At 44.6% G+C, this 14,835-nt stretch overlaps 1 protein-coding gene across 29 annotated transcripts in view; it reads right to left on the bottom strand.

The window, feature by feature from the left end:
* The window catches only part of WNK2 (WNK lysine deficient protein kinase 2), a 186,290-nt gene that overhangs the window by 96,448 nt on the left and 75,007 nt on the right, over nucleotides 1-14,835 (bottom strand). For all 29 annotated transcript variants that reach the window (XM_065551049.1, XM_065551051.1, XM_065551060.1 and 26 more), the window contains exon 6: nucleotides 55-143. In XM_065551049.1, coding sequence (XP_065407121.1) covers nucleotides 55-143 — 89 coding nt within the window. The remainder of the gene's footprint in view (nucleotides 1-54; nucleotides 144-14,835) is intronic.

Raw genomic sequence — 14,835 nt, 5'->3', positions numbered from 1 at the left:
AAATCTAAACATAAAATCAAATTTTCATACAAAACTTGGCCATTTGAAACAAACCTTTCTTCTTTATTTTTGCAAATACACTCTCCAATTATCTCCTTAATTTCAGGATCAGTAACTTTCTCAAAACTTGCTGGCTTGACACCCTAAAAAGGGGGAAAAGGTAATTAGCTCGATAGAAAATTGCAGTAAGTCTACAGGAATGTTAATTGTGGAAAAATTGTACTAAAACCCAAGATAACCACTTGTTTAGGTTTTAAGGATTAATTTGGAACGGAAATAAGAAATTCAACAACTTCCAAAACTAAGTATCACTGTGCTTTGGAACAAGCTGATTAGTTTGTGTGTGTCACTCTGCAATTCATCATGCAAATCTCCTTTGTCTTTATGACCAACACTTGGCAGCCTTGCTTTTTTACCCTGGATGGACTCTGAGCCAACATTTAAGGAATGACAGTGTTTCAATTCTCAGTTTTTTTCCTTGAAAAGATTTGGTTTTAATGTAAGTTTTTAAAAGGTGGTTTTCATTAACTTTTTAAACACTAAATGGATACAAAATAGTCATTTTTTTCAGGTGATCATTTGCAAGATGAGTCACAAAATGTGTTTTCTCACATAGGTACAATATTGCAGCAGCAAACATGAAACATCAATACAATATTCTGAAAGCTATTCTCCATGTAATCTTTCAGATTGCGGAGGGGTGGGATGGGGGGTTAGCTGGAAAAGAAAATAAAAAAGGGAGGGCAGCAGAATGAGAATCTGCTCAAATAGCTCCAAATTGTTCACACATTTCCCAGCTGTTGAGAAAATCCAGTGCCCTGTAGAAACTCGGTGGAGACATTCGGGAGAAAGGGTGTAATCTCTACTGTAACCTGATGCAGGATAAACTTCATTAGCTTCAAACATTTTACATTCCTTCCAGGAATGCCCTTCACTCTTATGGATATAGAATATCTGAGCAGAAACAACTGCCTTCATGAAAAAACATCTGTTGACAAGTTAGGAGAAAAATTGCTAATGTAATCCCTGCCTCTACAGAGGGCAGTAAAAGCTGAGATGCAAGCTACTACACACAGAGAGCTCTAAAAACTGGAGAGAGATAATAGAGAGGCTTAACAGTATGAGTTGTGGCAGGAAGAGAGCATGGTGAAAAAAATACCAGGACAGTCAAAGATCATCTCCACCTGCTTGCTGATAACACAGGTACCTGTCTCTAGTCAAGCAACACTCTTTATGGGATGCACACTTCACAAGACTTTTATATCTTCCTACATATAGAATTTTCTCATACAAGCAGAATGTCTAAGTCGCAAGCTACAGTACAGTTTGTATGCTCTTGTGTCTTTCCTTGCTGTCCCAAGTGGGAACAAGATAATTAGAAGAAAAACTGGACAGGTGATATGTAACACAGAGCAATGCATTTCCAATACCTGCGTAGACAGGCATTTCTGATATAGAGAAGAGACTACAAAAAGGTAAGAAAAATAATGTTTTAATTCTTGTTTATATGACTCATTTCTAATGATCCAGTAAATAACAGCCCACCCTTCTAATGTCCTTGTCAAATCAAGCAGAATGTTCTAACAGGCCCTCAGGATTTATGACACTGCCCATTTCTCCCCATGCAGCACAATTAAAAGCTTTCCTATAATCACTATTTCAAGTGCAAGATGGTAGTAGAAGTCTACAGTTCTAGACAAGAAGTTCTATTTACCCCTTTCACTTAGACTCAGTGTACACAAAAAAGCCTGCCAATGAAATATATACATAAAAGGTGTCTACTGAATAAAATTGGGCCAAAGGAGATTTCAGGAAAGCAAGTTTTCTGCATTTCGGCCCCACTTCAGTAAGGTTCTGAAGGACGTGAGTACTCCCAATGAAGTCAATGGGAGAACTCGTGTCCTTACATATCGTACCATTTACCTAAAAGACAGCATCTCATGAAGCCCAAAATTCGGTGGAGTTGACACCTAACCCCCTTCAGCTTCTTTTAAAATCTCATCCTAAAAGAACGATAATACTGTGCTAGACAAGAAAAACAGTACATTGGACTTCAGGCTCCATCCAAGGCTATGCTGCCTTTGAGATGAGCAGTACAGCTCTTCAGAAAAGTTCTGCACCTAAACCCCGATACAGCAAAGCAAGCAAGCGTGCACAACTTCAATAGGACTTAAGCATTTTTAAGTATGTTGCTGAATTGGGGCCTTCAATAAATGTACTGTCTGATAGAATTTCAGTGGGAGCTGGGCATCTATCTCCCTTAAACGCCTATGAAAATCCCAGCCTTAGACTTCATTTTGAAGTTATATTAAAGGTCTGATAGCATGTCAGCCTTAAATTCAGGTTGTGACTTGCCTTTGTTCTCAGCCTGGCTACTTCACTTTCACCTTCAGCTCAAAAGATTCAGACATGTAATTTATGAATGTTGAGAAATCACGGAGTGGACATACAATGAGACCGAGCCTCCCAGAGCTTTGCCCAGACAGAAAGGAGAAAGAATTTTCTATTCAGGTGAAAGGAAAACATTCTAGAGGCAACCGTAAAACAAATCAAGGATAGACTGGATGAACGCACTCTTTGATTAATCACATCTGAATTTTAATTATTAGACTAGGGATCCTTTTTTTTTTTGCATAATAAAAGCAAGTGCCAAAATGATATGCAATATTTGATCTGATCAAGGGTCAAAGTTGACTTAAAAACAAAACAAAAAAACTACTGCATCTCTGCCGACTTTCCCTGGAAGGAGCTCCAACTGGGCAATAAAAGAAAATTTAAAGTAATCTAAATTTTTTTTAGTATTAATCCTCTATGCCCGAAAATCCTTATATTAAGCAATCATCAGCTCTTATGTTAAGTACAAGTCATATCTAGACTTTCTTGTGAGGATAACCTTGACAACCAGTGTAAAATGACTAACCGATTGTCAACCTTTGATATCTTCCCTTTCCCTCCCCCTCCCCCTTTGTGTGTCACATATTCATGGTCCTGCCTGAGGGCTGGCTTTGGAGAACCGAACACTATGATAATAGGGCTATTGGTTTTTAGAAAGACCCCAGACCAATTTGGAGCTGAGGGGTGGTTCTAGCCACACTACCATAATGGGCAGCTATAAGCTCCCTTCCAGACAGCTGCCTGCAACTGTACCAACTCCCTGGATCAGTAATCACTGGCTACAGGAGTAGCAGCTTAACAACACGAGACACAGTTTATTATAGTAGATACAGCACAGAGGGTGAAGATACTTGACTACAGTATAATAATCAGGAGCTGGGGAGGAGGAAGGAAGAAACTTAACAGCCTAGACATGCATCTTAAAATGTGTCAATACTAAAGATAGGAATTATTTAATATGCTGCAAGCGAACAAAGATTAGGTTGAATATCTGGAAAGACTTTTGGCAAGTCAGTCAATAACAGTGTTAGCAATTCCTGCAATTTTACTGTATGCCTCATGACATTTGGTGCTTTTAAAGCTCCAGCTCCTGTTTTTGTTTTTTTTTAAATCTCAGCTTTCCATTAAAAACCAAACCAAAAAAAAAAAAAACCAAAAGAAAGTTTCTAGGCTTCATGGTTATTGGACAAATTCTTGAAAATGTTTCCCTGGTGTGTCCTAAAGCTTCAAAAATCAGAAGGCAAATAAAATGAATCCAGTAGTATATATTTATATATAATATTTAATTTCATTATTCTGGGGGCCTGACTCCATTTTTGAACTCTTTGGGTTGGCAATACTGTAATGGGGTATTCAATAGGCTTCCAAATGAAGTGGTAGAATTATTGGAAAAATGAAAACTAGATTGAGCAATACACTAGAAAGTTTACTTTAGGGAAAAATTTTGCATTGGGAAGAAGATGGGCTGGAAGATCTAATAAATATTCTTTATTTCTACAACTCTGTGACAACTGGTCTGAGGACTGGTGGAACCAGTAACCTGGAGATTAAGAGAGACATTGTTCAACTTGATGTCTAGTTAATTTTTAAAATAAATGAGTTTGAAAGTATCTGTACAGTTACTGCATCTACCCCTAACTCCTTCTGTCAATTTTGTGGTTACACCATAACTTCAGGAGTGTTTCCTCTCCCCTCTACTGGGGTGTGGGAGACCCAAACAGAGGAAAATAGCTGACTATACAAAGGAAGAGAGAAACTGGCTAAAGGAAAGTGCTGCTAAATACACCAAATGAATTTTTAAAAGATATTCTAATCTCTTAGTTACAGTAATGTCCAATGTTACTTTCAACAATAAAAGGTAAAAAACAGAGAAAAAGTTTTGTTCAAAGTTGACTGTGTTCCTTTAAAATGTCTCTTCTATTACCAAACCCTCAAGACATAGAGCTACATGTCAAATATCTTTAAGTGTTGTGGCTTCTGAATGGTCTTAACTATCTATGGGAGAAACACTTTTTCAGATAGAATAGTGTCTCGTTACAGTATGCTGCTATCTAGACGGTATTCAACTAGTATTTCATAATGGGAAGCACCCTGAAGTAGTATTTTGTTTATGTTCTCTGCTAATGAGAAGAGACTTGTACTGGGAAGAGAATATTAAATCACCACCACCCGCATGGTGTGTCAGTGCAAGTTCCAGCTGAACGAGAAGTGCTAGAACAACTCTTGTTGCTATTGGTCAGATGTGCCCCTTTGACCAGACCCATATCAAGATCAGGGCCTTGAATAACAGTGTGGGGCCCCCAAAGAGCTCTCAACCTGCGTGCTGTCCCTTTGGCAGTAAGGCCAAAAGAGGGGGAGGAGGGGCTGGGATGAAAGTTGGCCGGTTTACTGTGGTTCAGTGAGGCAATACTTTTTTGTGGCGTATGCCAACTCAAGCTCCAGAATCTAAACTTTTGTTATACCAAACTTAATTCTCCAGCTCTTAAGACTGTTAAGAAATCCTTCAGTGTGTGAACAGAGCTCAAACTGAGTATCTCCAGACAGCCTGACAACTCATAACTCAACTACCATACATCTCAACAGGGTATAGACAGGGTAGGGTTACCATACGTCCTCTTTTTCCCCGGACATGTCCGGCTTTTCGGCAGTCAAACCCCCGTCCGGGGGGAATTGCCAAAAAGCCGAACATGTCCGGGAAAATGGCGGCTCTGCTCCTCCCCGACTCTTCGGCTCTGTTTAAGAGCCGGGCCGCCCAAGCGCTACCGGCTTCGGGCAGCCCCGTGCCTCCAGACCCTGCGCCACCAGAGCCCGGGAGGGGAAGTGCCCGGCTGGGGGCGCAGGGTCTGGAGGCACGGGGGCTGCCCGAAGCCAGTAGTGCTCAGGCAGCCCGGCTCTTAAACAGAGCCGAAGAGTCGGGGAGGAGCAGAGCAGCCGCGGCTGGAGGGGGCTGCCCAAAGCCCGAGCGCTACCGGCTTCACAGTTTGCCGGGCAGCCTCCAGACCCTGCAGCCCCGGCTGGGCACTTCCCCTCCCGGGCTCCAGCTGCGCTGGGGAAGCGCCGGCCGGGGGCGCAGGCTCTGGGGGCTGCCCGGCAAACCCTGAAGCCGGTAGCGCTGGGGCAACCCTTTCCCCCTGGCTGGGAGTGGGAGGGAGGAGGGGGAGGAGTTAGGGTGGGGAAGGGGCGGAGTTGGGGCGGGGCTAGGGTGGGGAAATGGGCAGGGCCAGGGCCCGTGGAGGGTCCTCTTTTTTTATTTATTAGATATGGTAACCCTAAGACAGGGTGTGGGCTGACCAAAGTGCACAAAGGGAGAAGAGGGGTATAGTCATATTATGAAGATGTGCACAATTTGCAAGTGGCATTTCATTTTAGTTTTTCAGGTGAGATTGAGACCATTTCTTCCTCTTCCCGCCACAATTGCACCCCTGGCCAGAAGGAAAGAAAAATCGCTGCCTGATCTCTCCCACCAAAAGTTTGGACCCTCAAATTGTAGAACTGGCCAAAGCCAGAGGATGAGACTTGTGATCTTAGTAAGGGAACTTGTGTTTAGATAATTCTTTTCATTGCAATTTCATAGTGGAAAGCAATGTGACACAGACTGTTACACATTTTCAACTACTGTAGTTCGCTAAAGGCCTTTGGCAATTTCCATCCTGATTATACTTGTCAGAAAGAACGGGTAATCAAAATCATAACATGTTACAGCTTAATGCTTTCTGGAGAACTCATGTGCAACTATCAATTAAATGAAAAGAAACGGACAGTTGAGACACCTTTGAACATATTACCCAAGGAGCCTTTCATTAATTGGTGTAGCTTCCCCAAGAGAAACACTTTGCTTACATACCCAGTGGTTGTGCTTCCACAAGAATATTTTTGTTTCTTTTTATAATCCCAGATTATCTCATAAGTATCTTGACATTAACTAAACATGTAAGAAATGTAAACCACATCACATCTCACTTTAGCCTGGTTTTCCTGAATGCATGAGCTTTTTACATTTATGCAATTTGTCTTGCATTTGGACATTATTTGGATGGAGCAGGGCAGGGCAGGGCAGGGCAGGGCTAGTCACCTAGAGAATAAATCTGCTGCTTTAAGGAAAGTCTCATTTGACAGAAGGCCCCAGTTGACCGATTGAGAGTTTTGACCTTACAACTGCCTTAATTGCAAAAGAGTGGCTCCTGAGGTTGCTAAATTACTCTCAATGTTCTTTGGAATCATGCCCACTCCCCTGCAAACATCTGCTGTGTTAGACCCAGAGTATATGACAAAACAAATAACAAGGAGCAGCTCTGTGACTGATTTAATTCAATACTGCTTTCAAACCAGCATTTTAAAAAGGCAGCAGCAACTTCCCAAATGCTATAACATGTTAGTTCCCTTCGCGCATGGGAGGAGATCCCCAGACACATCTGCAAAGCCATCTCGTTGTCCCACTGCAAATTTTTCCATCATGATGCCTACAACAATTTCGACACTGGATAGGCAGCTGGCGTGATGACACCACTGCCCATCAGACTGCTCACAGAACAGTCAGTGTTGTCTCATTGTTTCCTTCTGCTCCCGTCTGTCTATACTGGTCATCTCTTGTTTGTAAGCTCTTTTGGGCAGAGTCTGTTTGTTTTGACAGAACAAAGAGTAATGGTCTCAAGTTGCAGTGGGGGAGGTTTAGGTTGGATATTAGGAAAAACTTTTTCACTAGGAGGGTGGTGAAGCACTGGAATGGGTTACCTAGGGAGGTGGTGGAATCTCCGTCCTTGGAGGTTTTTAAGGTCAGGCTTGACAAAGCCCTGGCTGGGATGATTTAGTTGGGGATTGGTCCTGCTTTGAGCAGGGAGTTGGACTAGATGACCTCCTGAGGTCCCTTCCAACCCTGAGATTCTATGATTCTACAATACCTAGCAGAAGGGGGTCCTGGTCCATGCCTGGGGCTCCTAGGGACTATTGCAATAGCAATAAATAAGTAAACGAGTAATAGCTCAATGCCAAGTTAGCAACCAGTCAAGATGTCTCCAGCTGTTTTTTAAAACAATCCCTTTTCCACACAAGAGCATTACCCATTTACAAGCAAATGAATGCTACCTTAGTGCTACGATTTATGCAAAAGCTCACACTAACATACACTTGGAGCAGGAAAAAGCAGCCATTAGATGCTGGGTTTTCATGTCATTGTCGTTTAGGAAGAACCTGACTTGAAATCTCTTCCACAAATGCAGCATCTCAAAAAGAAATTTGGATACTGATTAAAACTACAATACATTGATGAAACCACAACCAGTCAGCAAGCAGCTGGGCTCCCAAGACAGGGAAATTGCTCTAAATGGTCTCACTGAATATTTGCTGATTAGCAAATATACAAAAACCTAAGTCCATTTTCCCATGCTGAAAAAATTAAATTAAATTAAGGACCTGAATTCAGTAGTTGGGGTATGCTCTAGTGGTTCTTTCCCTGCCAGCCAGCCCTTACCTAAACTTCACTTTTGCTTACATCTCCTTAATAAGGAAATATTCTCAAACTCCTACACTGGTGAGAAGCTCCACAGTGGAGACACTAATGGACCCTCCCATGCCTAGGCAAGAGGTTATGTGTTGGTGGACTGAGAATCACTAATTTTCTTTGGTCCAAAATAATTTAACTTAATATTTTTTGGCAAAAGCCATTAACTTCGCAGGGGGGTTGGGGAAAGGATGAGGGAATGCTCCTGGATAGAACTGGAGAAGTTGTGGGTGGGGAAAAAGAGAGAAATAAAGGGCTTCTTCTTCTTCATGTATTGGCTGGCTGTGGTAAATTCTCTCCATTTCATTATTTAATGCTGACGGCTGGCAGAGTTTATTTGTATATTAGTATTTACTGTTAGTGGTGGTGGTGAAGTTTGATTGTTATTAGGGTGCACTTGGAGCTTTTGTGCAGCTTTTAAAAATGGTTAAATTTAAATAATTAGAAATAATTAAAAACATGACTTATAACAGGGGTCAGCAACCTACGGCACGCAAGCCGATTTTGAGTGGCACACTGCTGCCTGCCTGGTGAGAGGAGGAGGAGGAGGAGGGGCAGGAAAGCACCACGCTGGGGGAAGAAACGGGGGATGGGGGAAGCTTGGCTGCCGCAAGACCAAGCTTCTGCCTCCTGCCCCTGCAGGGGAGAGCGATGGGGGGGGGGGGGGGAGGGTCCCGGCCTCCAGCCCCACTCAGCCCCCCCGCCCACCAGTCTCCCCTGCGGGGGCAGGAGGCAGAAGCTTGGTCCTGCAGGAGGCAGAAGCTTGGTCCTGCAGCAGCCAAGCTTCCCTCTTCCCCCACTTCTTCCCCCACCCTGGTGCTTTCCTGCCCCTCCTCCTCTCCTTCCCTGCACCGATCAGCTGATGGCCCTTGTGAGGGGGAGAGAGAGGAGTGGCAGTGTGCTCCCTGCTCCGTAGAGGAAGCAGAGAAGAGGTAGGGACGGGGCCTTGGGAAAGAGGTAGGGACGGGGCATATCCCTTCCAGCCCCCTGCCTTGAGCCGGTCAGGGCAGGGGCTGGGAGCACCCACACGAGCCGAGCACCCCAGCCCTCTGCCCTGAATCCCCCCCACTCCCAGCCTTCTGCCCTGCACCCCCACACCTCCCCCAGCCCTCTGCCCTGACCCCTGAACTCCCCCCTCACCCTCAGCCTTCTGCCCTGCACCCCCCCACACCCCTAGCCCTCTGCCCTGACCCCTGAACCCCCCCCACACACCCAGCCTTCTGCCCTGCACCCCCCACTCTCCCCAGCACTCTGCCCTGACCCCTGAACCCCCCACACACCCAGCCCTCTGCCCTGACCTCCCCACCTCCACTGCCCTGACCCCTGAACCTCCCCACACCCCCAGCACTCTGCCCTGAACCCCCCCACTCCCCCAGCCTTCTGCCCTGCACCCCCCACACACACACCCAGCCCTCTGCCCTGACCCCTGAACCCCCTCCAGGTCTGGGATCCCGGCTGCCGGCCCCTTGCCAGCCGGCGTCCCGGCCGCAGGCCCCGCTCAGCTCACTGCCGGCCTAGGTGAACAGAACTAGGGTTACCATTTTTCAACAATCAAAAAAGAGGATGGGAGGAGCCCCACCCTAGCCCCTCCCCGTCCTGCCCTAGCCCCGCCCCTGCCCCTTCCACTCCCTCCCACTTCCCGCCCCCCTCAGAATCCCCAACCCTCCCCCTGCTCCTTGTCCCCTGACTGCCCCCTCCTGGGACCCCTGCCCCTAACTGCCTTCCCAGGACTCCACCCTCTACCTAAGCCTCCCTGCTCCTTGTCCCTGATTGCCCCCTCCGGAGACCCTCCCCCCATCCTAACTGGCCCCCTAGGATCCTACCCCTTACCTGTCCCCTGACAGCCCCAACCCTTATCCACACCCCCACTCCCAGACAGACCCCCGGGACTCCCACGCCCCATCCAACCACTCCCCACCCCCTGACAGCCCCCCCCCAGAACTCCCTACCCATCTAAACCCCTCTGCTTCATGTCCCCTGACTGCTCCAATCCCTCTGCCTACCCCTGCCCCCTGACAGCCCCCCCCCAGAACTCCCAACCCCCCCCCCCCGCTCCTTGTCCCCTGACTACCCCTCCTGGGACCCCTGCTCCTAACTGCCCTCCAGAACCCCACCCCCTACCTAAGCCTCCCTGTTTCTTGTCCCCGACTGCCCCCTCCTGAGACCCTACCCCCTACCTGTACCCTGACTGCCCAAAACCTTATCCACACCCTCACCCCCAGACAGGCCCCCCCAGAACTCCTGACCCATCCAACCCTCCCCCTGCTCCCTGTCTCTTGACTCCTCCCTCCAGAACCCCCCTGCCCCTTCTCCGACCCCCTGGCCCTCTTACCGTGCCGCTCAGAACAGTGTGTCGGGCTCCACGCGGAGCTCGACATGCTGCCGCGCTCCCCAGTGGAGCGCACAGCCCGGTTCCCGCCCTTACAGAGTGCTGCGGAGCGGCGCGCTGGGCAGCAGGGGAGGGGGAGCAGGGGGAGGAGCTCCAGACTGCCGGAGGCCCGTTGCGAACGTCCGGCGAGCTGCAAATGCAGGGAGGGGAAGGCGGAGGAGGGGAGTGATCTCAAGCAGCAGGGGAGAAGAGGGGGAAACGGAAGAGGGGCTCTGGCTGCCGGAGCCCCGTGCAAGTGGTACGATCCGGCCGGCTGCCCTGTCAGCCGCATGCGCTCTGCATGGGGGGGAAAATCCGGACATGTACAAATTCCCCCCGGACGCTATTTTTAACTCAGAAAAGCTGGACATGTCCGGGAGAATCTGGATGAATGGTAACCCTAACAGAACCTCAGGCTGGAAGCGGGCTGAGCAGGCTGGCGGCGTAAGATCAGCATTTTAATTTAATTTTAAATGAAGCTTCTTAAACATTTTGAAAATCTTGTTTACTTTACATACATCAATAGTTTAGTTACAGAATATAGACATAGAGAGAGACCTTCTACAAAACGTTAAAATGTATCACTGGCACGCGAAACCTTAAATTAAAGTGAATAAATGAAGACTTGGCACACCACTTCTGAAAGGTTGCCGACCCCTGTCTTATAACATGCAGGGATTACAGCACAGTGCAATGCCTGGTGCAGTTTTAAAAAAGCAGTAATCTTCCTAATATTTTTGTTTGCTTGTATACTACTACTCGTTTCGTTTCATCCCCCCCCCCCCAGCCCATGTCTTCTAGTATACAGTTACAGTCAAACCTGTAGGTTTTTTTTGAGTCCAGATTTCTGCTAATGGCCCTGTTATTAAAATTAGTAGATTGTTTCTTAAAGGTGTATTTTTATGTTCTTTTCCTAGGCTGAAGTGTGCCTGATTTTTCCCTCTTAAGAGTTAAATTTTTATCTAACAAAACATTTAGACAAAGATTGTGGACAGAACCTATAGTTTCATCCATGTTTAACATTCTTTGATTTTTTCGACCAGATCAATTGAGTTTCTGTAGATCTAGAAAAGAGAAGGCATTTGGGGAACTAAGTAATCAATCACATTTCATAACAGGGCTACATATAATTAATGTTAAATATAAAGCCTCCTCACATCTAGTTCTGCTCTTATTTTTGCTTCTTTTACTATAAGAGTCACTTGAAACACTGCTGTTCACGTGCTTATTTGACATCAAAAGGTCCCTCTCATTCATCACTGTATAAAAGCCATCTGTCTTTTCTGCGTCTTTCCAAGGAAACACTGCAGCAAAGTTTTAAGTATACCGACTAGAGAACTCCTCATTATAGACAGCAGCATGAAACCTGAACAGCTGCTTTTGTCAACAAAAGCAGACCCAGCTCCTCCACCTCTGAGAGAGTTAGGTTTTTTTACCTCCTGGATAGGGATATTTCCTAATGATGTTCTCCGCTGCTAAACTTCACAAGGCCTTATGACTACACACAAGAAAAATGAGAAATTTTTAAAGAGCCTCCTCATATTCTTCAAACACAGGTCAGATTTGAAGAAGAAAATGCACTGGACTCCAGTGAAATGTCTTTGAGCCTGCACAGCTGTGCACATTTTGGGCATTGAAGATTGAATCTCCAAGCCATACTCTAAGAGATGTAAAAATGACTTCTTGTCTCTAAAAAGAGAGACAATTTTTACACCAGGGGAAGGAATCACTCTACTGAAACAATAACAGTCTACTTTAAGAAATGTACAACTGATGCCAGACAAATCAAAGTTAAACCTAAACCATATCAGCCTGAAAGTCTGTACCTTTTCTACAATCTTTTCCTTGGGTTAGAAGGCTGCTTTAGGTATTTTGTTTACTGTAGGTTAGTGGTGGCATAATTAAGAGTTTGGGAATAAAAAAACAAGCAAAAAAAAACAACAACACCTTTCACTCTGCAGAGCAATGGAAGTGATATCCCAATATAGACGGTATGTTCTGCACTATTAATCTCACGTTGGCCCATTACATGTTGCAAGCAAAGGCTGTCTGCACAAGGTAACTTGCTTTGTCTCCCAACAGAAAGAGGTGCTTTCATTTTGATATTGAGAAAAAAAAATATGATTTGCCCATATGTTGGGTACTGTCTGAGAATCATATCCAGGGCCAACTGAAGCCTGCACTTTATTTTACTTGGCCCCCCAAAATAAAAAACAGGTAGGGAATATGGTGCTGGCGCACTAAAATCCCACCTTTCCAGCAGGGTGAATTGCATGGAGTTAGAGTTCCTGCAAAAGGAAATACTCTCCTCATGCAGAACAGATGAAATGTCAAGACTGGGTGTGTGTGTGTGTGTGTGTGTGAAATCATGGCCCCCATTGAAGAGAATGACAAAAATTCCCAATCAGGACAAATTTCATCCCAGGATTTTAAGCAGTGAGAACCTATGCAATCACAAACTCATCTCTGTTTCAAAGCACAACAGTTGACAATTCTGCTAATCTGCAGATCTAAGAAGGTCTCTGATATACAGGAACAATCTATTTAATGAGATTTATAACACGACTTGTCTGTTTCAGCAGTCTCTTGCAAAAGATGGGTTACTTCAGTTTGTATAAACCAAATGCAAATACAGGAAGAACATTAAACCCATTAAGACTCATAAAAGGGAAAGGATGTGAACAAAGTGACTTCCACAGAGGGATGTTTTAAAATGATAGGTTTGTGATCTTTAGGCTCCTGCCTCTAAAGCCAATAAGGAATCTATTAAATCCCAACGGATTCAGGAACTGAAGTTTGTCTGCTGTGAGTTCTGCAGTGCACCAGTAAAACAAATATTTGGATTGGATTTACAAGGGAAGAGCAGCAAGTCAGATATTTTATCACAAAATATGCTCCACTGTCTACATCAAAATTACTTGGCAGAATGATTAAGCACAAAGAAAATCTGACTATGGGGGAAAAAAACAAGCTATGCATGAAAAATGAGATTACAGCATCAGAACTAAAGCAATCAGAAATATGCTGACCACAAAATAATGTTAATGTTCGCTGCAATAAGGTGCGTTTTATATTTCCCCCTATTTCTTTTTGCATCGTGCATCATTAAACTGAACCAAGCCCAGAATTTACTTTACCATTTTCATTAGCTCTCCCCTCCTCGTTTATACTTAGCACTCTGATTACCAGCATATTGAGGCTTTGGATCCCCAGTGCAAAATCTGAGAATTTAACTTTGTCACTACAGACAGGATCACAGACATGTTTCTGGTCTTTCCGTTGTTCTTTTGGTTGTGGCAAGAAGCCTAAAAAAAGTCATCATGAGAGTCCTTGGGGGGAAAAAGTTATAAATGGAAGAGTGCCATTTTATTCTCTAGATTAACTCAGATGTTAAGGCTGTACAGGTAGGGGCATGGGCTAGTAGTCGTCTAATCTCACAAAGAATCTTCAACCTACTCTGTAAAGGCCTAAGAAAGAGAAAATAACTCAAGGAATCATAGTGCGATATTACTCTGGACAACATGCTCACATTTCCGCACATGAAGGACAAACAGAGAATGATTAAAGAAAATGGAATTGCACCATGGGTCAGTTGGGTCAAGAAGCTTAGATAGGGGAAAGGGCCTTAATTGCAAAAATATAGTAATCTAGGGCTGCACAATCCTCTAAAAACAAAAGAGTGAAAAGAGGAAAGTTTCAGAAAGTAATTTAACAGTTTTGCTTGCCAACAGTTCCTATCACTATGAGCAACGGTAAAACAGGTTATTTCAGCAGCATCTTACACACTCTTAACAGAGAAGAGCTCAACATATTGTTTTGCTGTTAGAGTTTAACATCTGCTTGAGGAGGCGAGAAATATGAATAAGGAATTAAAAACAGTGTAATCAACGTGTTACTCTCCTATGCACTATGGTCCACTAAGGCTAGATCATTAATGACATACTCTTCCAATTTAAAGGACACAGGAATGCAGTTATATTTCTGGTGCATTGTTTTTCCTATTATTATTTGTATTAGCACAGCACTTAGGAGCCCTAGTCAGAGGCCAGGACCTGACCGTGTACTCTACAAACACAGAATACAAAAAGTGGTCCCTGCCCTGCAAACCAATGTTTCATACAAATCTTCTGTAAATACCTGTATGCAGTGTTGTTGAAGCCATGTCAGTTCTAAGTTGAAATATTTAGTAGTGTTCATGAACAAACCACATTTACATAATTTATTCTTTATTTGAGAAGTTTATGGACACATTCTGCCCTATTGAGGCCCTTGTAAGGAGCAAAACTGAGTAGAATTTGGCCTCTTCATTTCTCTACACATACTTAGCTACTTTGATCTAACGAGACAAATGAAAATGCCAGCTGCGCTAACTGTGGAAAGCCTGTATAATCAACAAAGTTTGTTTTTATGGATTTTTTTAATGAGGTGAATCTTTAAATAATTAACTTTTTCTGCTCAGGTTGTCAAACCCATCTGTAAAGGCCTCATATGAGGGGGGAATCTCAGGGTTCCGCTGCCTGCCTCCCAGAGTTCCCAGAGCAAGCCCCAGTCTTACAGGAGTAACATCCTGTCTAGA

The sequence above is a fragment of the Chrysemys picta genome, chromosome 7 (assembly GCF_011386835.1).
Source record: "Chrysemys picta bellii isolate R12L10 chromosome 7, ASM1138683v2, whole genome shotgun sequence".
In the NCBI taxonomy this organism is placed as follows: domain Eukaryota; kingdom Metazoa; phylum Chordata; order Testudines; family Emydidae; genus Chrysemys; species Chrysemys picta.
The sequence above is the reverse complement of the archived record's forward strand: the minus strand, read 5'-3'. Positions and strand labels throughout refer to the sequence as shown.